General features: G+C 39.7%; 1 protein-coding gene across 3 annotated transcripts; it reads right to left on the reverse strand.

The window, feature by feature from the left end:
• Nucleotides 1–1,654: 1,654 nt before the first annotated feature.
• On the reverse strand, nt 1,655–22,153 carry SEC22A (SEC22 homolog A, vesicle trafficking protein). 3 transcript variants are annotated; one of them, XM_059852716.1, is made up of 9 exons: nt 21,604–21,855; nt 20,426–20,670; nt 18,520–18,694; nt 16,712–16,915; nt 15,227–15,390; nt 13,943–14,137; nt 9,207–9,325; nt 6,153–6,218; nt 1,655–2,845 (listed from the first exon to the last, which is right to left on the reverse strand). In XM_059852716.1, exons 3-9 carry the CDS (start codon nt 18,531–18,533, stop codon nt 2,645–2,647), a joined length of 963 nt encoding a protein of 320 aa, XP_059708699.1. In that variant the 5' UTR covers nt 18,534–18,694; nt 20,426–20,670; nt 21,604–21,855; the 3' UTR covers nt 1,655–2,644. The 3 variants fall into 3 exon arrangements, with proteins under 3 accessions (XP_059708699.1, XP_059708700.1, XP_059708698.1); XM_059852717.1 differs by lacking the exons at nt 20,426–20,670; nt 21,604–21,855 and adding an exon at nt 22,092–22,153; XM_059852715.1 differs by lacking the exon at nt 20,426–20,670.
• Between the last annotated feature and the right edge of the window lie 3,925 nt (nt 22,154–26,078).

Raw genomic sequence — 26,078 nt, forward strand, 5'->3', positions numbered from 1 at the left:
GGGTGTTGGATGAACCCATTCCAACCCTCAGGAAGTCTTTCTTTATAAATACAGCATGAAATGGGCTCTGCTTCTACTAAATCCCACAGAACAATCAAGCAACCACGAATGGCCACCTGCACTTCACACTAAAGTAAAACCTGTTGTTCAAGAGAGTAATCAGCTTTCCCAAATTCATCTTCCTAAGTCTGGTAACTCAGGTGTGCCTGGTAAAATCAGCAGGGAAGCCCATGCCTGAATGTTGAGTTTGTGTAAGGAAAAAGGAAATCCTGAGAATTTTCAATAAATTTTCACCTTCAACCTGGCCTGCTGTATCTCAGTTCTGATCTCACACCAAGATGTCAGCAAGTTCTAATATTACAAACTCAAACATGCTAAGAAGCCATGTTTTTAGCACCTAGTAATACCACATAATGAAGAACAGTCATGCTCATTAACTTTTTATTGTGAAATGGGATTTTTATCAGTGCTATAAAAACAGGCAAACAAAACCCCAACTGTTTTCTGTTACACTGACAGTTGCATTTGTTCATTATACCTGCTAATCAGCAATTAGTTTAATGCCAGCATAACTGGAATGGAATAATGGCTCCAGATGCTATGATAAAGAAAGTTTTCATTCCTTAAAAATGGATCTTTGGGAATAGCAGGAAGGGACAGTGCCTCAGAGAAAACAAAATTCTCTGCCAACATATAAACCAAAGAAATGATGCAACAAGAAATTCTGTATGTGCACAACAACCTGAGTTAAAATCTAAGCAATACTGAAGACATTCATAGTAGCTTCCCTGCTTATCAATAGAGGTGAAAAGACAGGTATAAGAGTTCTTCTACACACTGTAAGCAAAATAAAACCTGGTTTTATACTTAAAACATAATACCTCTATTTTTAGTCACTGATTTAAAATGTAAAGGACTGCTCTTCACCTTTTCAGAATGGTGCACTGGATGCTAATACAAGCAATTCTGGGTGCTAAGTAAGAGCTGTTTGCTGCTCATGTTCACAAACACCTTCTTCTTCCCTGTCTCTAAGTGGGGAGAGAAGAGAATTAACTGCAAAGCACCAACCCTGGAGCCTGCACACCAGGGGTCTCCAAAAGCTTCACCTCAGACAGCAAGACACAGCACTTCCCACTGCAGTTTCATTCTCTAATTCTTCTTGGTTGTATTATGCACAATTTTCTTAACTAATACTCCTATTTAAAACTAATCTATTTTAAAAGAAAATAAGATATCCAGTTTCTTTTTTCTTGGCCATAAAATCTGCACTAAGTAACTTATTTAAAAACGTAACATTTTGGTATGAAATGCCCAAGAAAATTTGCCTGGGCCAACATTTCAAAGCACAGCAAAGCTCTGCCCATTCCCAAATCCAGCAACACAAGAGCATTGCAACCTCTGCCATTAAGGCTTGATTACAACTTGTAGATAAAAACTTAAATCTATTTGTACATTAGAAAGCATCATAAATAACTGTCATATAAAAATAAAACCCCAGTGTAAGTGACAGTGGTCCTCTAGTTGCTTGGAGTTTGTTGGTTGATTCACCAGCTTTAGCAGCATACAATTGTTCTCTCAACTAAATCACAGAGGTTTTATCCCAGCACAAAAATACCCAACCCATAAAGCCCAAAGAACCAACACAATCCCTGTATTTCTTTTTTAAGCTAATCAGACTGGTTTATTATTTTCCTGTCACCAGCTGTCTGTCTCAGGTTTGAGCTAATTATTCATCCATTTCTGAAATTCAGGAAGAACATATAAAAAGAACAGTATTCCCACAAGTACAAGTCACTCCGTTTACTCACCAATCTGTTCTCTTTCAACCCTTCCAGAGTCCAAACACATGAAGTGTGCAAGAATCCTGGTTAGTGGCAGAACTTTTTGAATAATTACAAAAACTGAACCCTATCTACATAAATCAATTTCAAAGAATAATTAAAAGAAAATCATAAATGAAAACACATTAAAGAACTTACAGCACAAGACAAAGCACCACGGGTGAAGCCAATCCCTAGAAACTGAGTTTCCAGGTTACATTTTAATTAAGAAAACATTCACATATATGTCGATGTGAAATAAAACATTCCAAAATTTAGTATCTTACATATGCCACATCTAGTTTGCTAATATGCAATAGCATTATTATTATTTATTTAGCCTATTCCCTACTGCCTCACAAAGGCAAAACTGACCTTGGAAGTGAAAAGCTTGCACAATATGCAGAACATACTCTACACATTCCTCCATTAATGTACAAATGTGCTTCCACACTACCATCAGATAATGTGATCGTGAAATACCATCAGATAATTCCATATCAGATTATCTCCATGAATGTATGAATGAAGCTTTTTTATGCCACCAGTTCATATTCTACATACATTTCACTGCATGGACATACTTCACTTTCCTCCTCTAGTCCCATATTCTTTTGTTTCCTTTTCAAGAAAATAAAAAAATAATTAAAAAAAGGTTCAACCACCAAGTGTAGAATGTCCACAGGCATCTTACACTGACTTATTAAAAAAAAAAGAAAAAGGAAAAAAAGCCCCATTCAGACAGCTTCTTCTTTTGGAGAACAGCTTTACATTCCTGAGAGTAACTAGTGGAACAAGACTTGGTCTCAATGTTCCAGGACTTGTCAGACGTTGTAATCAGGGGACTTTCCCTGGGGTTGTCGCAGTCGGATCTGTAGGGTAGAAAAAGCTCCCACAGTCACGTGGAAGAAGAGCTGCCACAGGTTGCGCAGTTCATACAGATACATGTTACACAGGCAGATCAACCCAAACGTCAGGAAGGACTTGGCATTCCTCCAGCCTGTGTAGTACACAAACAGGTAACACTGTCAGGAAATAAAACAGAAATCAGGTTACCTCATGGAAAATAACTTCTACTGAAGAAAAACTGTCAAGTAACTGAAAAATTACAGCCCAAACCGAGGAAAAGTCTGAATCAAACATGGAAGAACAGTATCAATTCAGCAGTCACAGAAGGATGAGGAGTACCTGATATCAATAAAAGGTTACATTTGCCTTGCATTAAACCCTGAGAACAATTAATTCATAATAATTAATTACAGTCTGAAATGGGTGGCGCATGACTAAAGATAGTGGATGTTTCTGGCAATGTCTGGTCAAAATAAACTCTGTTCTACTCAAGCAGTGCAGAGGGAACAAGAGAAGTCTTCTTCAGGAAAGCAATGTGAAGGACAGGGACTATACCGAGGCCCCAGAGCCCAGCACAAGGCAATCCCCCAGACACCTCCCAGTGTCCTGCCAGGGGTGATGCTGAGGGTTTCCTGGCAGAGGCTCACAGCCACTGCCCTTCTTCAGCTGCTGCAGGACTGATAACATTTGGAAAGACACACAACTACTCTCCTGTAATTTTAGGCAATGTTTTGCACACTGTGGTGTAACACAGTCTGTCAGTACTGTCAACAGTTCCCTACTCAGCCCTCTTCCTACTGTAAGTGGAAATCTGTCCAAGTCTTTTGTCTCAGTTTTAATCTCTAAAAGGACAAAGCTTTTACCCAGACAGTATTTTTATTAATTCTATTGTTTGAACTACTTCCTTAACAGCTACAAAATCAAAAAATTCCTTTGCTCCTTCCCTGGATTCAGGTCATTTCTGCTGAAAAAGGTTTTTTTTTGAGATTTAAGGCAGATAACAATAGTATTTATTCTTACTTTCCATTCCAAATCTGTTCCCAGTGGATTTATAACTATGGTCACACAGATTTAACAGCATCCATCATCAGATTATCTAAGTGCCATTTCTGTTCTTCCTGGGCATTAGCCATGTTTTATCAGTCAAAAAAAACTCCACTTAATTTTCTTTTCATTTTTCATGTTCCTCAAAAAAGGGCAACTGAACAATACAATTTATTGAGGTTACTTTACATTCTATTTGAACTCTACCACTTTGTTATAAAGCATGCATTTCCACTGCAAGTGTGGCTGAGAGCAGCACAGCTACTTGTAGTGTCTGGGTATCTAAAGATTGTCAGAGAGGTGAGGAGTGGCATTATCAGCAAGATTTGTATGTTCTTCCTCCAAAGCAAAGTAAAACTAGAGATCAGTAACCTGCATGTTTCAGAATTTAGACAGAAGTGTTCTGAACCTGCTTGGCCATTTTGAGCAGAGTAAATGCAACCTGCTTGTGCTGACAACTTCACAAATCCTACCTAAAAGAGCAGTTAGTTGGTACTGGTATCTCAGCAATAAGAATTCAGATAATTTCCTAGTGTGGTCACTCCCACTGATAAAGTATGAACAAGTGTGACTGCTTCCAAGATTAAAATACGAGTCAGGATATGCTTCATCAAAATGATTAATAAAGGCTTGAAAACAGTAGTTTAAAAATGCTACTATAACATGACGTCCAATGACTGAATTTTACCGAAGAACTGTTTTAAATCAATTCTGAAGAGGATCTTTCATTGCTGTAGCTCTGAACTGCTGGATGTGCCCCTTAGAGAACAGATGAAAATGCCAAAAAAGAGTCAAAATGCCAAAACAATGCAGCTTTAACAGCTTACTATAACAAGTACTGTTATGAAACTCCTGAGGGTTGTTTTTCTACTACTAAAGGGAAGTGTTATCATGCAAGTGTTATAATGAGCATGCTTTTATGAAGAAGGCTCCTCTGTGCTACTTCAGAGAGGATTTTGATTTTTGATTTTGATTTTTTTTTTAATGAATGTTAAGAGATGACTGAAAGCTCAGCTTCTGATACTTTGCACTTCTGGTACAACTGAGGCAGTTATTACTTTTTCTCCTTTATAAAAGACTAGAAACTATGAAGCAACACTAGACATGTCAGTGAGTCATATTCCATGTAAGTCCTGTTCTTTTGCCTGCACAGTTATAAGCATTTCTTGGGAACTAGAGACACACTGGTGTGTTGTTATTAACTGAACAAGACAATACAGCATGATGGACACCTGATAGGTGAATGACAGTGAAATGGGCTGTCATACAACACAGGAATTAATGTCCTGAGCTCTTAACTGTAGCCAAAGAACATCAGAACATGCCAGAGAACCAACATCCCTCAATTCTGAAAATTGACTAATCACATATCAAAGGAATGATACCAGAGGGTGGGAGACAGAGTTTCAAAAGATGTATTTTGAATAGTAATAAAAAGCCTACATTCCAAGTTGCATGGATTCTTTCTTTCAGACAGCTCTGTTCAAGGCAAACAGTGCAGGAAAGACATCTCAATGGACAGACATGATTACTTCATAAAGAATAAGGTTTCCAGTTTGGGAGAGGAGGGGAAAAGTGTGTTTTTTATACAAAGAAAGAATGGAGAAGCTCTACCTTATCTGATATGGAACAGACTGTTGGTTTGGAAAATTATCACCAATCTAAATTATTTAAGGCAGAAGTTAATGGAAAATCAACAAGTGTTGGAGAACACAAGTCGCATTGGGACATTTTGCTAGAGATAACAGATAACCTGGGCAAAAAAAGACTGATAAAAAGGCATTTTCTTATATTACTGTCTGACATAGTACTAAACACTGGCCCACAGAAACAAGTAAAAACTGGATACTCCACAAGTCTAAGATTAAAAGTCAAAGTAATTATAATAACTGCAACTAAGCATAAGAGACACAGACACAAGTTAATGTAACAGCAGTGTCACTGAACGACAGATGCCAGTGGGCACCTTGCTATAAATAATAAAGGAAAGTCAAATTCAGATGCAGAAATGGAAAGTTGACAGAGAAGAAAAGCAAGAAGTGTCAGGCAGGAAAACAGTGAAAAGCGGCCACAAGCTTTGAAAAGGAAGGAGATGCACATTAAAGTACAGAGTGAGGAAGATTCTGGGATGCAGAATTATCAAAAAAAATATAACCTCCACTGCTTGTAACTTAAGAGATAATTGTCCTAATTAAATGTCTTAATCATCCAGCTAGAGAAAAAAAGCCAGAAAACAGAAGCTCTTTGTATGTTTTGTATAAATCTACTACTACATGATAGTTTATGATTAATGAAAAAAAAAAACAGAGCAGAAAATATTTATTGTAATCACCCTATTCAAGTATCTTAAATGTGACATTTAAGAAAACATGATGACACTTGTGCATGACTAGGTAATGTTTTTAAACTCTAGTGAATTTTGCAAACAGAAAAACACACCTGGTACAAACAGGCTGCGGTACCAAGAAAAAATGCAATAACATAGCTGAAATCTTCACCTTCATTCTGCAAGAATAAAACAAAAAGCCATGTTTTACAATAAAACAAGTGAAATACCAGCCATTTACAGTATGAAAGTTATGAATTATTGCATGTTAAAACAGTTTCAGACAGGGATTTAAAGCAATTCCTTTACCACACTAAAGCAACAGTTAGGACTAATCAATGCTTACATTTCTGCAAAAAAATCATGTCCTGGAGTCTAACCAAAACATTTATTCACAACAAACAACTTTTGCCAAGATCTTCAAAAGCTTTAAAGATGTCCAGCTCTAACACTGGATATTTACCTTCTCCAGATGCTTTGAAAATTCAAGGCTAAACACTGGTAACTACCTTTAGTAGCAACTTCATAGATTTGTGCCTTCCTAAAGCTTCACAAAATGGAAACGAGGCAACAGGAAAGGACCCAAACTGGCCACTAGGGTGGGGTAAAACTCCACACAGAGAATAACGAAGGCAGCTCTGTGCTCATGCAGTGACAGCTAACAGCAGCACAGGAATTTATTTAAGAGAGACTTGGAAAATAGGGTTCTCTTGAAGGAAAGATGGAAAAAATTACTTCAAGTGACAGATTTTTCTACTATGTGTTTTGAAAACAAAACAAACCCTTTAACTTATTCAAACAGGTTGTTACAGCTCCTTCAGAGCTGAGCAAATTTCCATGCTCAATGACCATTCTAACTGCATTTCTAGTAAACATCTGCAACCATCAAAAACTGCCCGAGGAAAACAATGGGCACTCATGCAAATGTTTGTCCTTGAGAGCAGATATCACTTGAGAAGATGGTGGTCTGTCCACAAGTACAACTTGTGTCTGCTGAGAGTATGTTCAATGTGAAGCATTTCTATGTCCTGTGCTGACCAGGAAAAACTCTGCATGTCTGCACACAAAAATTACATCCACAACGCAGTGGATGTAATCCACTTCTACCCAGTCTGTAAGTCTTTGCCCCAGTGCCACTGCACATTTGGTAGAGTACAGTTACAGATTGTAACAGAATTTTATTAACACCCAAATAAAACCACTGATTATAAAGCAAACAGTAATTCAGAGACACACTTCTGAATGACTTCTCAGAACACGTTCCATTAATTGTGTTTGTATTACTTCTCCCCAAACCTTGTGGATTTTAATGGATTTTTAGTGTGCCTCATTTGTCAGAAACGAAAATTATCTTCCATCTGTACTGCAATCTATTACCTCCAGATGCAATAACATAGTGAATAAAATTACTGCATGTCCTGTCATCACTTAAATAGATTAATCTAACATTTGTGTTCTTTTTTAAAAATCAGCTGCAGAAAGGTAACAAAATAAGTTTCAGCAACATCACACTAACTGACAAATCTGTTCAGTACTATTTGTACTATAGCATACTTTAAAATCATTCCTATTTATAAACTGAGAGAATTGTGCATAACACCAAAAAACCTAATTAGGGATAGAGATGCAGGTTCACTTGGTCTTTCTTTAAAAAACAAACCAAAGACAACTCAGAAAGAAGGACCTAGCATGGAACATTTTTATTAATCTTGTTCATCTATCAACTAGTCTTCACAAAATGCTGAGACTCAACAGTACTGTTTATTCAATCTTTACATGTATCAATACTATGTAAGATAACTGGAATACAGGAATTCTTCTTTACCTTATTTCCCTAAAAAAAAAATCCATTAGGTATCAAAAATATTGCAGCTGGCTGCTGAAAGGGCTAGAGACCAAGACTTACAAGGAGCAGCTGAGGAAACTGGGACTGTTTAGCCTGGAGGAGGCTTGGGAGAGAACTTACTGCTCTCTGCAACTACCTGAAACAAAATTCTAGCAAGGTGGGGGTTGGGCAGTCTTCTCCCAGGTAACAACAATGGGTAAGATGAGAGGAAATGGCCTCATGTTGCATCAGGGGAAAAATTTCTTCACTGGAAGGGCTGTGAAGCTGCCCAGGAAAGTGGTTGAGTCATCACCCCTGAAGGAATTTAAAAGCCTTGGAACAGGGCACTTTGGAACAGGGTTTAGTGAACTTGGCAGTGCGGAGTTATGGTTGGACTCAGGTCTTTTCCAACCTAAATGACTCTATGAAGTCCAGATATGTTTAAATAAAAATACTATCTACCAGCCAAGCAAGAGGATTACATTTTCTCTCAGAAAAGTTCCATGGGGTTTTTAGTTTCTATATCTATCACCACAATAACAACCATTAAATTGTAGGGAAGTCTTTGGGTTTTTTTGTGGCAACACATATGAACTTTCTGTGCATGCCTGCCAAGTACTAGCAGGCATGCACCTGAATTGCTTGAAAGCATAAACCATTATTAGTGACACTATAGCACTTGTGGGAATACAACCAGCACAAGAAATGGAATAGAAAGAAACTGAAAGGCTACAGGGAGGGTCATAGTAGAGATTTTACAGAAAAAAAAATGGGTCTGGGGGAGGCTGTTTGGTGAGGGGAGTTTAGAAGAAATTAATTGACAATTTTCTGACACTGATCGTTTCAATACACAATAAGAAATAAGGTTTACTAAATACAAACAAAAAACTACCAAAGTTCTCTAAGAAATGACTTTACAAAACCTGTTTAAAGATTCCCGCTCTGTGGACTTTTCAAAAAACTGCCCAGATTTTCAAAGCTGTTCATCATTTCACTCAAGTGTTTTTATATAGCATCAATAGAAATTAAACGCCTCATACCCTGGCATAAATTTAGCAAACAGAACATTATGTTCACATCCTCACTGCTACCAAGGTACCAGGGAAGGAGCTGGCCACCCACCTTCCACTGCTGTTGAAACTCACAGCCTTGATGAATGAGGCAGCATGCTTGAGAAGGATGCACAGATCACAAACAATACAGGTTTTGTAACAGAGACCTGACCTCACAAACAGTACTTTAGAAATAAAACTGGCACAACTCAGTGCATATAGAATCTTTTAAAACTAAAATTGTGGTTGTTATGATGCATAACTTTTAAATTCATAAACATGTACAATACCTGGAGAAGGCTTTCTATGGCATGGAAGCCACGGATTAAATTCAAAGCTCCACATAACAGACTAAGCACAAATGAGACAATCCCTGGCAGAGTCACAGGTTCCAGACGTTGATGAGGAGCTGCAAAGCAGATCAAAAGAAGATATCAAAGGTCAAAGCACTGCCTTCAGAAATTCAATAGAATAATAATCTCATTTGTCAGTGGTTTCTAGCTCAAGAGATCACTGAAGCAAACCACAAAATGTCATTTCTGTTTTCTAGAAAGACAAAACACTGTAAATGTTTCAGCATAAGGTTTAGCAAAAAGTAAACTTTCCTCCAGTTCACATATGTAATTGTCTTGTTATATTTAGTCTTTATCTCAATAGGTTCCGTTTATTCAGTATGGTATTGACGGCTGCTCAAACATGCCAGAAAGTCAGAAGTAAAAGATGCACTTGCTACTGAAATCTGTCCATAATCAGTAACCAGCTAATAAGTCACGTACTTAAGAACTTCTCTCACAACCTCCACTCTTCTTTAACACCAATGCATTAGTGAGATAGTGAGATTGATTTAGCTTGTTTGCTGAACAGAACACTGAGGCAAAGCTATCACAGTCCCTTTCCTTAAAAGCAGCGTGTGCTACCAAAGACACACATGAAGGGATAGCTCTGAAACTCAGCTGGCATGTATACCACATGCTTATATGGACCTTCCAGATTGCACTTGCCATCTTGAAAGTAAAACACATTAAAATTAAAACACTTTCTTTCCATGCACACCCGCTTTTTCAAGCTCATCAAGGGTCACAAGTATGTAACAGTTATGTATGTTCCTCATTACTGTCCCTTTCCACAGTGAATCACAAAAAGCAAATGTGAAAAAACAATGCAAAACTCTTAACAGTCTGGGCAACACTGGGATAACAATGGGACTACTGAGCTGTACTCAAATCATTCTGTTCAAATCAACCAAGTGTAAAGATGCAAACAATGAGGTTAATGAACTGTAACATTAATAGAGAGGGGGTGTCAATCCCAGTTGTTTGTATTGCACAGAAAACCAGGAAAAAGGTTTTTCAAACAGTTTATGAAGTTACAGACCCTAAAAAAGCCCCAACAAAAGCTATTTCACATTGATAAGCAGGCAGGGCTGTCTAATTAAGAGTGTACAATAAAACAAAAATATACAGGATGAGTTCAGTTAATTAATTTGTGCTGAATTTAATAGTGAATAATCAGTTGGGATGTTTTTTTAAATAAAAGTATAACCCATGTTTAACTGTGAGAGCTCACTGCTTTTCTAACTGTAGGGCACATTACTCCCAGCAATGACTCAGTTAAGGTTAGATATGCTAGATGTACTACTTGCATACCAAACCACTCTTTTTCAATGACTCCCAACTGGTTGTTTTGTTTTGGGTTTTTTAAAACCATCTCATCTAGAGAGTGGAAAAAAGCTGAGGGTGTATATGACTGTTTTTAGCCAATAGTAATTCCATTCCATTAACTGGTGGATAAAATTAGTTCACTGCTCTCCACTTGCAGCTCTCCAGAGAATCTCCTTTTCCCCATGTATTGGGTAACTTAAATCATCGTGTGCTAAAACAGCATTTAAAACACTTCTTTGAGAGCCATGGGGCGAAACGTAAAGAGACTGGTCGGCTAAATCAACAAAGTCTATGAAGGTTCATAAAATAGGTTCTCTCTTGTTAAAATATGAAAAAAAAAAAGATAAAGGACAGTGTGTACCATTACTAATGTTATTAAACTCTTCAGGGCGTAACAAATTTTAATGTTACAAACAAAGCAACAAGACTCATTTATATACAAAAAGATGAAGGTAAAACCAAAGAATTAAGAAGGAATGTCAGAGAAGGCAGGGTAAAGAATTGGTACATTCATCAATCTTAGAAATATGATTAAGTGCCATATCAAACATTCTCAGTTCACATAAAGCACAAATTCTGAATTTAATGTTGACATTTACATAACAATTCAGGAAATTTACATGGCATGAGAAACTACATTAAAATGTAAAAAAAAAAAAAAAGAAAAGAAAAAAAAAGCAGCAAACAAAAGCATGGAGTATACCATCCAGCAAAAATAACCTTAATCTGACAACTGTTTCTTCACTGAAAAAAAGCTCAGAAAACAGTAATTTTATCCTAACCTGAAACATCACATATCAGCATGATGTGACCTTATTTCTAATGCCTGCCAACACCTACATGTACCTTTGCAGGAAGATTCTATCCATTATCTGCACACTTTATGCTTCCCACATGCAGAATTACCCCTGTTCCTCACTGCATTGCACAACTCCCAGAGGGAGAAGGGCTGCTACTGCAAGCACTGCCAGCACAGCAGGCCTGGACTCCTCACCCTGGCTACACACCCAGCTACAGTGGAAGCAAGTGAGAGCCACTGCTTCCCCTCCACAGCCCAAGCTAATGCCTCCAACTCTGCCATTCTGCACAACAAAACAAGATTTGCATCCACCTAACTTCCCACCTCTGGATGCTCTCCAATTTCATTTAACACAGCTCACTCCAGAAAGTCCTACTTTTTAACATTACAGCATATTCAGGAAATTCCACTAGGCAAAACATCTTTTTGTGAGTATCTTTTTGCTCTGTCCTTAGAGCAAAGGAGAAACTTGGAAGTCCAGCCAACTGAGTGGGCAGCAAACATCCAGAGAAAGTTCTTTTCAAGGGTGGAGAGAAGCGATGAATGTAAAGAACTACAAAACCATTAGCAGACTTTCTAAAAAAGACACTGTTATTCAATAGCATCTAAAATGTGAAGAGCTGAAGAAGTAGCAAAGTGCCAGCTTCTCATAATGTACAGCCCTTTGATGGTGAGTTTCTACAGCAACTCAAGGAAGGAAGTGGATAACTGAACAGAGATCTATGGAATTCAGAGGAAGAAGAAAGTTAAAAGCAACTAAAAGAAAAACAGAACAAAAATGACATGGAAATAAAAGAGGACAACAGAATTTCTTCTGTAAGCAATTGTGGAGAGGTAAGTTAAAAAAAAACAGACAATCACCTGACAATTATTGTTGAATCTTCTTTTTTAGTTAAAAGGGAAATGGTCCCCATGTTTTTTAATTTAGGTCTGTATAACCTTCCAACACTCTTACTCAAGAAAGTGATAAAAATCACATCTCCCACTACGTGGACAACTTTTAAAAAACAGCCAATATTGACACGGGCTGAATTCTCTCATGCTTCTTGCTTTCTCTTTTTCCAACTGCAGGAAGTTCAAATCTAGACAATTTTCAGAGCTAACCAGCTCCCCTTCTGCCACCATAACCCTTTCCACAAAGCAGGATTACATGAGAGCATTAAGAGTAAACAACAATATAAGAATTAGAAGTGGCAAAAGAGGAGTATCACAGCATTACATACCTTTAAAAAGAGCCCACACATGTAAAAAGATGACAAAGGTATGTACAGTGCTGCTTAGAGGATTCCATGCTTTTAAACAATTTAAACACCTTCACACTTTTCCTTTAATAATTTTCCTGACTCTAACTTCAATACTGTTAAGTTGCAAATACAGAGATTGTAAGCTATTTCTACACTGTCTCATAGCAGCTGGAATTCTCAGAATCAGGGCCCCAGAGTACAAACAGGGCACCCTACTGGTTTTGTTTGGTTTTCATCTTCCATGGAAAGCAGTTTTCAATCTTCTAGAGTAATCCTCATGAGTAAGTACATAATAAGGATAATGTACAGGCAAAGAGATCCTATTAATATATACATATACATAAACTGCACAAAATCTCATTTATTGCAACATTGTAGGAGGTGTTTAGATTTATTATTGCAGTTCTATGATTTATGATTGCACCCTGACACTGTAAAGTGAACAGCATCAGTGCGTGCCTGCTCAAGATAATTTATAGAGAGTACTTCTGGAAAAAAAAAAAGGAAAATATATTAACTAATTAAAATCAACACTTCCTTCCATTCTTTTTATGATTTTGGTTCACAAAACTTGGAGGACTGAAATCAGATGATGTCAGTTTCACATGTGGAGTCCATGTATCAGTGCAAGGATTTGGCATTTTGTTTCTGTCCAGCTGGGAAACATCTGAAGATGGGCCTCAAACCCATTCAGAGGATTCACTGAATAGCACAGACCTTTAACCCAGCTCAACTCCACAATTCCACATTTACCTCCTACATGAAGTAAATTAAAGTTTAAAAAAAATAATGACTACTTAAATAAATTTGGCAGTTTTATACAAAATTGCAATTCTTAACATTGTACATAAGACACTCATTTTAGAGAGTGCATCTGTTAGCCAGCACAGCTCTTTGGGTTTTCACTATTGCAAGGGTTTCCTAAAGAGATGCTTCTCCCTCCAGCTGTTCTAACTCCTGACACTGCTCTCAGCTTATGTCAACACTGAGTCTTACTAGGCAGAAATATCAAACTTTTCAGAAATCTTAAAAGGTAAAAAAAAAAAATAATCTTCTTGTTAAGTGCTCATCTTCATTAACAGGGTTTTTTTTTTCCTTCAATAAAGGAAAAATGAACAGAGCTATTTCTTCCTCTGAGTGCCTTGAGAAGGTAAACATTTGGAGCAAGACACAAAACAGACATCTGAGCTAAAATACATGTAAGGTCATAGGCTTTATGTTTTAGAAACATGAAAAAAAGCTTTTTTTATAAAGAAAAAAAAAATTGAATTTTATGGCATCCGTCTCATTTAAGGCTACAACAACACAAGTCTGGAACTTACCTGCAGATATCTTACCGGTACCCTTATACTCCCCCACAGGTACATGAGAAAAGCCATTGGCTGAACCAAGTTCTGACACTGAAATTTGATATGGTGGTCTCAGTTTGATTTCAGTCTGCATATCAGCAAGATTCATCTTTGTTGACAAAGAACGTGTGTTGTTGTATCTCTGTTTGGTCCTCTGAATGAAATTATCTGTGCAAAATTTAAAAGTTATTTTTTTATGGACTTTGTTAATTATATAATCCAAGACCATGCAGCTTTTTCAATTCACAAACTGAAACATACTGCTTGAAACATTTGTATTTATCTTGGATTTTTAATGCTATTTCTGTTTTGTGCCTAATACATCATGGGTTATTTAATTCTGCAGTTAAAAAATATAAGCTCTAAAAATCTAATGATGTAATAACTGAATAAACTAATGACTTTTCATTGCATGAGACTGAATGCATTTCTAATACAATGGATTTACTGCACTTATTCTAGCTTTTCTGTTAGTTTAGTAAATATCCTTATGAAAAAATTATGTCGTGGAAGAAAAAAAAGTGTTAAAGTGTTCGAAGAAATGTTCACCAGGAGGACAGTACTGTCAAAGAGAAATTGTCATTAACTGACTGAATTATAGACAGGAATTAACCAACTGGAGTACCTTCCCCCATGTTTATAAAACTGCCATTCTCTTTGCTCTAATGTGTTTCATAAGAATATCTAATTACAGTAATTTCTAATACATAGTATTAAAACAACATAAATTAATGAAATTCATAACAGCTGTTATCTGGTATATATGAGTTGCAGTTGGAGTCTGAAGATTAAATGCTCCACTACATCATAAGAGAAATAAAAATTTCTCCCTTTCATGTATTGAACAAGAGGGAGCACAGCTAAGAGCTAATATGAAACTGCAATCTTTTCCTTGAGAAATTTATGAAGCTCAGTGACTTCACAGGTTAAGTATTTCAACAGGTATGAAGTCAAACAACTCCTGGTATTACTACAGAAGATGAATTCCAGAGTTGCTCACATGAGGCTTAAACCAAAACCTAATGGAATGAACAGAAGTAAGTTTGGATAAAACTCTAGTAGCCTAATTTAATGTCCCCAGAAGTATTTCTTTATTTACTCTAACAGCAATTAAATCAGATTCTAAATCCACCTGAAACAGAACTATAAACTGCTTTGGACATTTTTTTGTGTGTGTGGGTGTGCATTAAGTTGTATCTATTTAAATTCTCATTTGTCTTAGTATGAGAATGAAGGGGGAGAAAGTCAGATCCTTACCAAACTCTATAAAACAGTATGGTCTGATAGCAGTATTCGTCTTCATCATATTATAGGTAGTGATGAACTCCTTCTGAAGCTCATCCAGGAAACAGAAAGCCAGGACATTGGGATAATTTTCAGTGCACAACATCATATAGCTTACTCCCAGAGAACTTATAAAGCTAAAATTGAGAAAACATATTCAAAATTTCAAATTTAAATTCAGTGAATTAACTGCTTATCTAGTCTGACCTCATATTCTGTAACCAGAAGAACAAAACCATATCTAGGGTAGCACAGGAATAAATGTTTACTGAAAAGCCCAACAGTATTCTAGAAGAAAAACAAGTTACTTTTAGGCAATGTTTTACTTGAACACCACATTGTACAATCATATGAGAAGCTGTTTTACACTAATGTATATGTAGGTATCTGTATGTGTGTATGTGCACACATATAAACACACTTGTGAAACAGAAAAAAAAAAAAAAGCTTTTAGGACACAGAAACACAGCAGGTTCATCCCACAACAGCTTTTCACACATCTCAAATGTACAATATGAGATCCAGTGCAGCTGAAAAATGCAAAACCTTATCTTCAGATTTGGGGGAGGGCTGTTAGCTTTTTCTAGAACATGGGAAGAAATAAACTGTTCTGTAGAGTGCAGAATTAATAACTCCCCAAAGATAGTTGCAAGGAGAATCAGAGGTGGCAAATATGAAATTAGAAAAGGACAGTTTGCAATATACATATTCTGTTGCATTTAGGCAATTCATTAGAGTTTAAGTGTTCATGATAACATTCAAATTTCTTTAAAATCTTGCTGCATAACTTACAGTATTAAAAGTAATCAAAGACAAAAGCAGTAAAATCTACCCTGATTAAGCCTTACAGCTTATTCTTAAAAGTTTGTTTTAAGCTAATCAGTTTACAGGCCAACTGCAGTTACCCTGTTAAAAAAAAAAAAAAAAAAAGATTGAAACAATTTAGTCCATCCTGGGCTTTAATCCAAGAAATGCTGGAAACTCACATATACCTCTAGGAGATGGAGAGGTCTTAGCATTTTCTAGGATCATTCAGGTAGTATACATTCCACTACTGTAACTTCTAAATGGTTGACTAGGGGTTAAGATGAAATTACTCACTTCATTTAAAATATCTAAATTAGAATCAGAATTTAGGTCAGTTAAAGTGCAAGTGAACTATAAACAATAAAGAATTTCTTCTAAAGATCTAATCCAAACCTATTCTTTCATTCAGTGTAAAGCCACTCTTCCCATGATGTTGCCCTATGACTTGGTGACATTATAAAGGAACTTCCATGAAAGTCTGAATAGGTTCAAATCTTTCTACAATTGCTCAGGTTTTAAATTTCTGATACATAAATAGTGCCAAGAATTAATCTTAGTTTGATTAAGCATTTCTAATGTGCACAGTTAACTTTCTCACTTACAGAGAGACACAACCTAGGATGTTGCAAATACTTAAATGAGATGCCTTACTTTATATTATACTGTCCAGTTTTCAGAGTACATCTATCAGGAAGCTGAGAAAGTTTTTTTGAGAGCATTTTAAAATATTTTCTACATTCTTGCATTCCCGTGCTCTGGTCATAATCAGTAGATGCAGAAAGTGGGAGTCCATCCCTCACACGGACCACGGAGGCAGATAAAATCATAGACATTGCCAACAGAGTTAACGACAGCCTGCAACAAAACACAAATCAGGAGGAATCAGAATTAAGGGAAAAGCATAGACAACAGAGTCAACTGTGATGAAAGAAACTTCAAGCTGTATAGTGGCTTCAGGCCACTATACTTCAGCTGTATAGTGGCTTCAAACTCTAGTCTGAGTTACAGTTGAAAATCCTAACTGTGCTCCTAACTGGAGCACAGTTAGGATTTTCAACTGTAACTCAGACTAGAGTTTGAATTGAACAGGACCTACTAATCTACACAAGCCACAAAACAGTTCTTCAAACTTTACATTAAATCAAAACATTCAAAAATTTAGCAAGACAAGTATTAAAAGGATTACTTATCTGCTAAGCATCAGTACACAAATTTGTTCTCCTACAAGTGGGCGAACTGCTAGAATTTATAGGAAGCCAAAAGCAAACATTTCCTCAGCTCTTAACACTGCTCTGCAGACTCCTACCATATACTACACCTATCACTTCAGACACTATGAAAAAATATTTTTGCCTCCCTCAGATGATGCTACTCAAGTTCCATACAGTCACAAACTGCAAGAGGAAACATATTTCTGGATACAGCTGAAATATGCTTTTGTGTGTGATACTGACATGTTTACAGCACCTTTCAAACTATGACGTTAAGGGCGCTTTACAAGCCTCAGCAGCTGAATGACTGCATTCTCACAAGTCAGAAATCCAAATCTTCCCCAAAAAGACACTACCTCTTCGCAAAAGAGAAGAAATAGCTATTTTTACCTGAACTCTCATCTTCTCTACTTCCCACTCCCCAAAGATTATATATCCATCAGGAAACTTAATGAATAATCAACAATATTCAGGCTTTTCAAGGTTATTTACTCCTCAGAGAGAAAGAGGCATATAATAACACAAGCACTAAAAATGTGTTGTCATTTTCAGTTTAGTAAATTCAGCTTCATCAGCAGTCAAACTTCAACCTCCTTTGAGATCCATCACATTAGCTGAATAAATTCCAAATTAATACCCTCGTATTTTACTTGTACAGCACTCAGACTCTCCCCAAAGCTGTAAGAGCAGGGGAAGCCACTGTTGACTGCAGTCTGCTGAACATCTTGGGGCTTTTATCAGGTGCCCTTGTTATTTCAGCACTTCACTGGAGAATTCCCTCCTGAACAAAGTGCTTCCATCAGCTGGACACAAAACCAGAAAACAACCCCAACTCCAGGACTTCCTCTAGATCAGCCTGCTGGCATGAAGCATTCAAGAAACTAAACCCACAGTTCTAGAAACTTTTACCTATCTCCAAGCTCATGCATGGGTTCCCAGAAGGACAATTCACAGGGAATGCACATGGACTCATTCTCTTAACTATGCTGCTAATCATATAACCAAGGAGCAAACCAAATAGCTCAAGAACACGACAAAATTGCAGAGGAGCTTTAAACTGTCATGGTTCTCTGCCAATAACCATCTCTACCACTCAGAACTCGATCCTAACAGGGACTTTTGGGAGCTGTATCAATATAAACAAGAGCAGCGATGCCATGGAACAGTTTAAATACCCCTTCATTAACTTACTTGCACAAAATGTAATTTCATGGATCTGCATTTCCCCTGATGAAACAAATAACTTACTTAGCACCTAACATGAAGAAAGGAACGCAGCTCCATGTCCTGTTTCATGAAAAGGCAGGGAATAGGACCGCACTGCAGAAGAAACCCAGAATCCCACAGCCAGCTCTCAGAAGAAAAGATATTATTCTGTTCACTTTTTAAATTATCTCGATGGTTAAAGTTCATGTTGAGCTATCTGATGAGATAAGAACAAACAAAAAAAGTTAATAAATATATTTACTGGGTAACAACACACTTCGGGTCTTTTTTGTGAGGCCTTACATATTGGAAAGACCTGACCATAGCCAAGGGAGGTTACTCAAAAGATAATCACAGAAAAAGAAAACTAGGATAATAGAGATATTAAAATGTTTCTGTGCTCTTTAAGTGAAGTTCAGGAAGTCCCATCACTTGAGGCATTTAAAATGGGAAAACATGCTATTCAACTGCACAGTACAGGAGCAATGCAGGTTTACACAACCTTTGATTCTGAACCCCATCGTTCCCCTCATCCACTACGTTTGATTAATCCATAATCTCCTCTGCTCAGAACACTTTAGGAATGAAACACAGCACAACCACAGCTCTATTTCCAAAGCATTAAGATTTTCAGTGTTCAATCTCATCATCATTGCTTTGCTCCCACAACTGAGAACAAAGAACATAAATACCACTAACAACAGCATGAAAGCACAGACAACGGACAAAGCAACTGATAAAGACTTGTTTAGAGGTATTCTTTCAACTTTTATGTCTATTCTGTATGTAATTAAATATTTGCATAAATCTTGAACAAAACTTTTGAGACTCCTACTTATATTCAGAGAAAAACAGGCTCTAGAACAGAAGACAAGCCTCTATTGAAACCTGCCAATTCTCTTAATAAACTACGAAATCACGCAAGGTAGAACTTGTGTTGAGCTGAAGATCTCAACACCAGTTGGGTTTTGTTACCATCATCTTAAAAAGCCACCCAGGGACACTATGAACTTTTTTTCTTGCCTCCTAACAGCAGAATCAGAAAGCTATCTAAAAACCAAAGCTGATAACAGAAAACTACTTTGGCTGGAAGATCATACATATGTCAAGAGATTGTATAATACACATACTGTAACAGAACATTCAGCCTTACCTGAAAATGTATTAACAAAGAAAAAAAGTTTACTAAATCTACCTTATCCAGCTCTCAAAACAGTACAGCTTTATAAAAGGAGCCAAGTGGCAAATTTGATATGCACTTACGTACTTAGAGATTGAAGAAGGATAAATATGCTTTCAGAGCTGCCTCTAAATGTCTTTTTGAAACATCTATTCAAAGATGCATTAAGCAATTCACCAAATCATTACAAACTTTGTATGTTTTCCTCCAAAAATTCTATATCCCTCAACCACCCAAAGATGACAGAAGACTGCACTTCCACTAGAAATGGTCTGTGAATCTCTTACAGGAGCAAGGAAATGAACAGACCGCATTTGCTGTCTCATTCCATGACAGAACCATGGCATACCAAATCCAACCAGCAGCTGTTTGGCTCACAGGTATCACAGAGGGTCCAAAACACGTCACCAGTCAGTGGAACCCCTTGTCACAGGCTGCTGTCCATGCTACAAAGTCATGTGAATTTAAGAGGCAACTGGAAAGTTCACAGAAAAACTACCAGAGGTATTAAAAGCAAGTCACAACCCTTTGCTCAGAGGGATTCTGACCCCCACACAAACACCAACAGGGAGGGTACAGCACAGAAGCATCACTCACTCCACGCTTGCACCATCCTTGTTTCCCTTAGTTAGTATTTACTTCTGCCCCATCATTGTTGATTTCCCCTTCACAGCCCTCCCCACAAATAAAAGAACTCATGGAAAAGAGCACGGAGAAAGCTGGCCACAGACAGGTAACAGCAGGGCGGCTATTCCTCTGCTACTGCACCTTCCCAAGAGCTGTCCAATTCCTCATTCACGTCAGCATCCACAGTTTCACAACTAGGAATCAGCACATGCGCCTGGTTCCATTTCCTCCCTCCTCTTGTTTCCAGGAACAAGAAACCTCAGGTGATGGAAACCAGAGCCTGTTTCACTGTACTTGTTTTTTTGAAGCCATATTTAATTATCATGTTGTTTATTTCTGTGTTATGATGGTACTTGATCCACAGCATCGAAAAAGTCCTAGAAACACTGAAAACAGAAACTAGAACATTTCAGCCTTTTGTAACAAATTCATCATCTACCGTGTGATCTGACAGCTAATTGCTTGAAACCTGACATAATCTTGTAACACTTTCAAGAAGTGTTTGAAAGTGGCCTGTGACTTTGATTTGCCCAGGATACTTCACCTAAAAAAACTCTAGCTTTCTCAAAATTCTGAGCAGATCTTGTAATGGCAAGCCTACTCTCCCGCACCTGATAACCCTCAGCCAATTTAATCACAGCATTTCTTGCTGGGATGTCTGTCTCTCTTAAAAACTTTCCATTAAACATAAAATTGGAAAGCATGTGCAAGCTGAACTCCTGTCTGACACAGAATACAAATAAAACTTCTGTGCTTACTTCAAAGGCTTACCTAATACTGTTGGACAATTTATTGTCCCTACTTCTGACGGTTGTGACAGCTGCATTACACAGGAAGGAGCTTAATTTTTTCACTCTACATCATACTTCAGAAATTCGCATTACAAACTGGAGCACTACAGAAGGACACAACAAATAAAGCCACTTTGACATCACTGGATATGATAAGACAAGGGAATACTCCTAAATCACCAGCCAATATAATCTTTTCCATAAAGCCAGGGAGAAAGAGACTTCAGAGGCAGAATCAAGATTCACAGAATCAATGAGGTTGGAGAAGACCTCTGAGATCTTCGAGTCCAACCTGTGACTGGACACCACCACGTCACCAGCCACCACTAAGTGCCACGTCCAGTCTTTCCTTAACAGGTGGCTCCAGGCACAGTGACTCCATCACCTCCCTGGGATCCATCCAATATATAATCCCCCCTTCTGAGGAAATTCCTCCTAACGTCCAAACAACTCTGAAAAACTAAGGCAACGGAACAAGTTGCATCCCAAAGTTTGAGAGCTTGACCCTTTCACCTAGCACCTACTTACGTGGCAGTTCCAACCTGACCATCTGCAGCCGCAGCAGAAGCGCTGACTCAGTGGTCACTGACTTAAGCGGATCCGCACTGCTCCAGCTCACAGAACTTCACACAACCTCCTGCGGAGCTTAGGGAGCGGCAGAGACCCCTACAGCGGGCTCCTGCTACCGAGCGGCGCTTGCCAGGAGCCCCGAGCGGCCCTGGCTGCCTCCCGCGCCCGCCCTGCCCGCGGCAGCGGCGCTGTCGCCGCCACCACCACCCCCCGAGACGGCGGCGGCGGCCCCGCCCTGACCGCGGCTGAAGCGCGAACGCAGCCGGCCCTGAGGCTCCGCGGCCGGGCCTGGGGCCGGCAGCGGCGGTAGGCAGGAGGGGAAGGGAGTCAAGGTGAGGCCGCGGCGCGGGCGGGGCGGGCAGGGCCGGGCGGTGGCTCCGGCAGCGGGTCCCGCCCCGCCCGCGCCCCTCACGGCGCCGGCCCCGCGCGGGGGGCGCGAGCCGTACCTGGGCAGCGGGGCGGCGGCGCGCGGGTCCCGCCGGGCATTGTGGGAGCGGACACGTCCGCGCGCGCCGCAGCGCCCCCGCGCGTTGCGGCCGAGTCGCTGCGGGGCGGGGCCGCCCTGAGGGGGCTCCGGGCGCTCCCGGCGCCTCAGGGGTCGCGGCCAGCCCCGCTGTCAGCCCGCGGAGCTTGGGCGGCTGCATGGGGGCTGCGGGGCGGGCCCGGGGCCGCTGTGTGCGAAGGGTACGCCGGCCTTGCGTGGCTGGCATGCGACGGCCGCGCTCCCGGGCCAGGCTCCCGGGCGTGTGTGTGCCTCACCGACCGGGCGGGAGCGGCCGAGTCACCGGCAGCGCTGTGTCGCACAGCCTTGTCTGAGGCTGAATTTGTCGTAGAATCAGTCAGGTTGGAAAATATCTCCGGAATCATGGGGACCAACTTATGACCCATCACTACCCTGTCAACCAGACCAGGGCACCGAGTGCACACCCAGCCTTTACTTAAACACCTCCAGGGATGGTGACTCCACCACATCCCTGGGCAGCCCAGTCCAGTGTCAAATTACCCACTCTGGGAAGAAGTACTTCCTAATGACCAGCCTGTGCCTCCCCTGGTGCATCTTACTGTCCTCTTGTCCTGTGCCTTGGGAGAAGAGCCCGACCCCCGCGGGTGTGCAGGCTCCTGCCCGGGAGCTGCGGGGTGCCGTGAGGCCAGCCCCGAGCCTCCTCTCCTGCAGGACAATTCGCTCTGCTGTCAGCACAGCTGAGCTTTAGGAGCTGTGCTCTTTGGCTTCTCCCGTGTAATAACTTCTGACAGCGGCTGGCTGGTGTCCGCCAGGTTTAATGGATCACACAGCCCTTGGCATGTGCCTGGCACTGTGTGGATAACCAGGTGTGTTTGGGGTCCTCTGCTGGGGCAGCGAGCGTGGCTGCTGGCACCTGTGTGATGGGGACAGAATAGCCACCAGCAAAAGTGCACTGAGATGAGACCAGATGCTAGGCTAATCTCACTCATTTCCCATCAAATCAACTGGGCATGTTCAACAATAAATGACAATACAAAAGTGAAAGTTTGCAAAACTCATTAGTAACCCTAGAGTGAGGTTCCTATTTTGAAACTTTCTTTACCCATGCAAGCATAATTTTCTCCATATATCACACTTTGTCTTCACTGTTTTTGTACCAAATCACACCATTTTAGTCCCTTGGCTCAAATCTGAAATGAAAGCAGCTTATTTCCTCACTAACCGCTTTTAATTTCTCCTTCCATCTGTTACGACTTCACTATCCAAGTGCCTGTAGCACGGCGGTGTTGGGTTGGAGGTAACACACCTCTCACTCTGGACTCAGGCTCTGCTGAGCTCTGCTCAGGAGCAAGGGCATCAGGAAGGTGGTGTTGGAGAAAATCAATGCTCTCCAACCTCAACTCTTCCTTCTCCAAGCAATTTTCTGTGGATACCTATGGCAACCCTGGATATCAGAGGGGCATTGCCTTACTCCCTATTCCAGTGATCCAAGTGAGGAAAAATGATCTCTTCTGTCACTGTGGTATTTTCTGAAAAATCCCTTCCCCAGGATTTCTTGTCCTGGGAAGATGAGAAGTCTCAGCTTATCCATGTTTTGCTTCTCTGGAATGTGGTCTGGAGATTGTTTATCCAAACATATGAATTGTTTTTAATTAATGGCCAATCACAGCCAGCTGTGTTGGATCTCTGAGTCAGTCACAGGTATTTATTATTCATTCTTGTTTAGCCTTCTGACATATCATTTCTCTTTTCTTTGGTATAGTTTTAGTATATAATTTCTTATCACATATCATATCATATAATAAATCAGCCTTCTGAGAACTTGGACTCAAATTCTCATCTCTCACCTCATCCTGGGGACCTCACAACACCACACTCTTGGGTCTTAGAACAGGAGTAAATTGCAGTTGCTGGAGATTAATTTCACCCTTTCAGCCTCAGGCTTTCTTCTCTGTGCTTCAAGCAAAGCTCAGCCAGGCCAAGGGCTCAAGCTCCCTGAGTCAAGGAAGACCACAGTAAGGGGTACAAGATTAATTGTAGCTTTGGGGCTGATTAACAGGGGGGAAAACTGGCAAAAAGGGAAAAAAAATTTTTTAGAGCAAACTCAAGACAGGAAAATGGTGAAGAGGGGGTTCAGAAGATGGGGCTGGCATGGAGTTGTGGGAGAGGAAGGAAGGAGCAGGTGAGCAGAGGAGCCACAGCAGGAGAGGTCTCCTGCTTGTTGAGGTAGTTTTTCTCTGAACATAAAAGCTCAAGAAAAGGTGATGTCCTGGAGAGCCTTTCCTGAGTATCCTTCTCTCAGTGAAAGCTGGCTGTGGGCAGGAACTGCCAAGGATGTGCACCACAAACAGGTCTTGCTAAAGCCTCTCAAGGCATGGAGCATCTGCATGTTTGGATATACAGCTTGGCATCTGCAAGTCAGTATCTTGGCCTGTCAGGAAAAAACTGTTCCCAGTCAGGCTTTTGTAGAGTGGAGCGTGGGAACATCTCAATCCTGACTATGTACAAGTAAAGCACACGTTTAGAATATGATACATTAATCTGAATAATTTCCAGAGAGTCCTTATCCTGTATAAACAGAGTGCACAGTATTACAAGCTGCTACACAGTTTAACAGCTTATGATAGCATCTACTATAATGCAGAGAACTAGTGATTACTTAATTAGAGGCTGTCTAAAGGTTTGTGATAAGTGCATATATGTGTAATTTTAATTTTTCTAGTTCTTCTGAACTGTTTATCTTTCTACCCTAAAATTCTCTTAACCTTTTGTAAATGTTTTAAAGAAAAAAGATAAGCATTTTCCATTTACATAAACAGGATTTCAAGTATTGTATACACATCTATTAGTTAAGATTCCTAGAGGAAAAAACCATATTATTCTTTCTTTTCAGGTGAACATGGCTCCAAGAGGTTAAATAAATCACACAAGGTCACTTGAGGGAGGTGGTGGCAGAGTCAGAAGTGAGGTCACAGCTCCCAGCTCTCATGGTGAACTTAAATCATATCTGTTATTCAAGAATTTGCATGGCTAACCAGGCAGCTACACTTTAAATTGTGTCATTTCCTTGTCCCATTGGCTCCCCTAAGACACGGAAGCAGCAAAACATTGTCAGAGGGGCAGCGTGCAGTGAATGCATTAGCGAAAGCTGCAGCCAGAGATAAAACATTCATAAGAAGTAAATCCAGTCAGTGCAAAGGGAAGCCAAGTGGAGGATTGAGGCATTTCAGAATGAGGAGAGATGAGGAGACAAAGAGGTGTGGGCAGTGTCAGAGGTTGAAGGGACAGTGACGAGGGAGTGCCCGCGGTGCCAAACTCCACAGAAATGCCAACGAGGGGCCTCTACATCAGCAAAACAGAGAAGGCATCACTTGCCAAGTGAGTGTGTCATCAGCCAGCTGAAAGCAAAACCCAACAGTGAATGCTCAGAGATAAGTTAGGACAGGATTTACCTCACCAATGTTCCGTGATCTGGAAATTGCCCTCTGTGAAGAAGCTCTTTGTTGCTATTTCTCCTGAGTCACTGCAGGGAGCAGACATGTCCAGCTGCATTTATACACCTTGGCTTTGGATGACTTAAGGTAGGGAAGACAAACCCTTAGGCTCTGTACACTGGATTTAAACATGAGTTTTAAATCAGGTTTCCCCAAGGAAAAACACCCGGCTTGAGGAGCTGGCAGTAGTTGTGTTCATCAGTGATGGAGTACACTGGAGCAAGGTTCTGAAAGGAAAATTCAGCTTCAGGGATTTTTTTTTCGCAGCAAGTTAAACTGCAGAATATATCAGATTACTGATCAACTCTGTAACTGTTTTAATGGGAAAAATAAAAGCCTTCTCTGATTTAGACTAATTAAACCCAAAGCCTTCATATCTTTTTTTTTAACCCAAAAGGCAAAAAAACCCCTCTTCTGTTTACTGCATGTTTCTCATTCTATTGCTCCTTTCTCTGTATATTTTTTTTTTCTTATAT

The sequence above is a fragment of the Haemorhous mexicanus genome, chromosome 8 (genome assembly GCF_027477595.1).
Source record: "Haemorhous mexicanus isolate bHaeMex1 chromosome 8, bHaeMex1.pri, whole genome shotgun sequence".
Taxonomy (NCBI): domain Eukaryota; kingdom Metazoa; phylum Chordata; class Aves; order Passeriformes; family Fringillidae; genus Haemorhous; species Haemorhous mexicanus.

Bases quoted from the DNA above. Each gene is read 5' to 3' on its own strand.
- SEC22A (XM_059852717.1), bottom strand. The intron at 15,391-16,711 runs GTAAGGCATCTC...TCTCAATTTTAG, and splicing joins ACTGGACAGTATAATATAAA to CTTTATAAGTTCTCTGGGAG. The intron at 9,326-13,942 runs GTAAGTTCCAGA...TCTGCTTTGCAG, and splicing joins TACCGGTAAGATATCTGCAG to CTCCTCATCAACGTCTGGAA.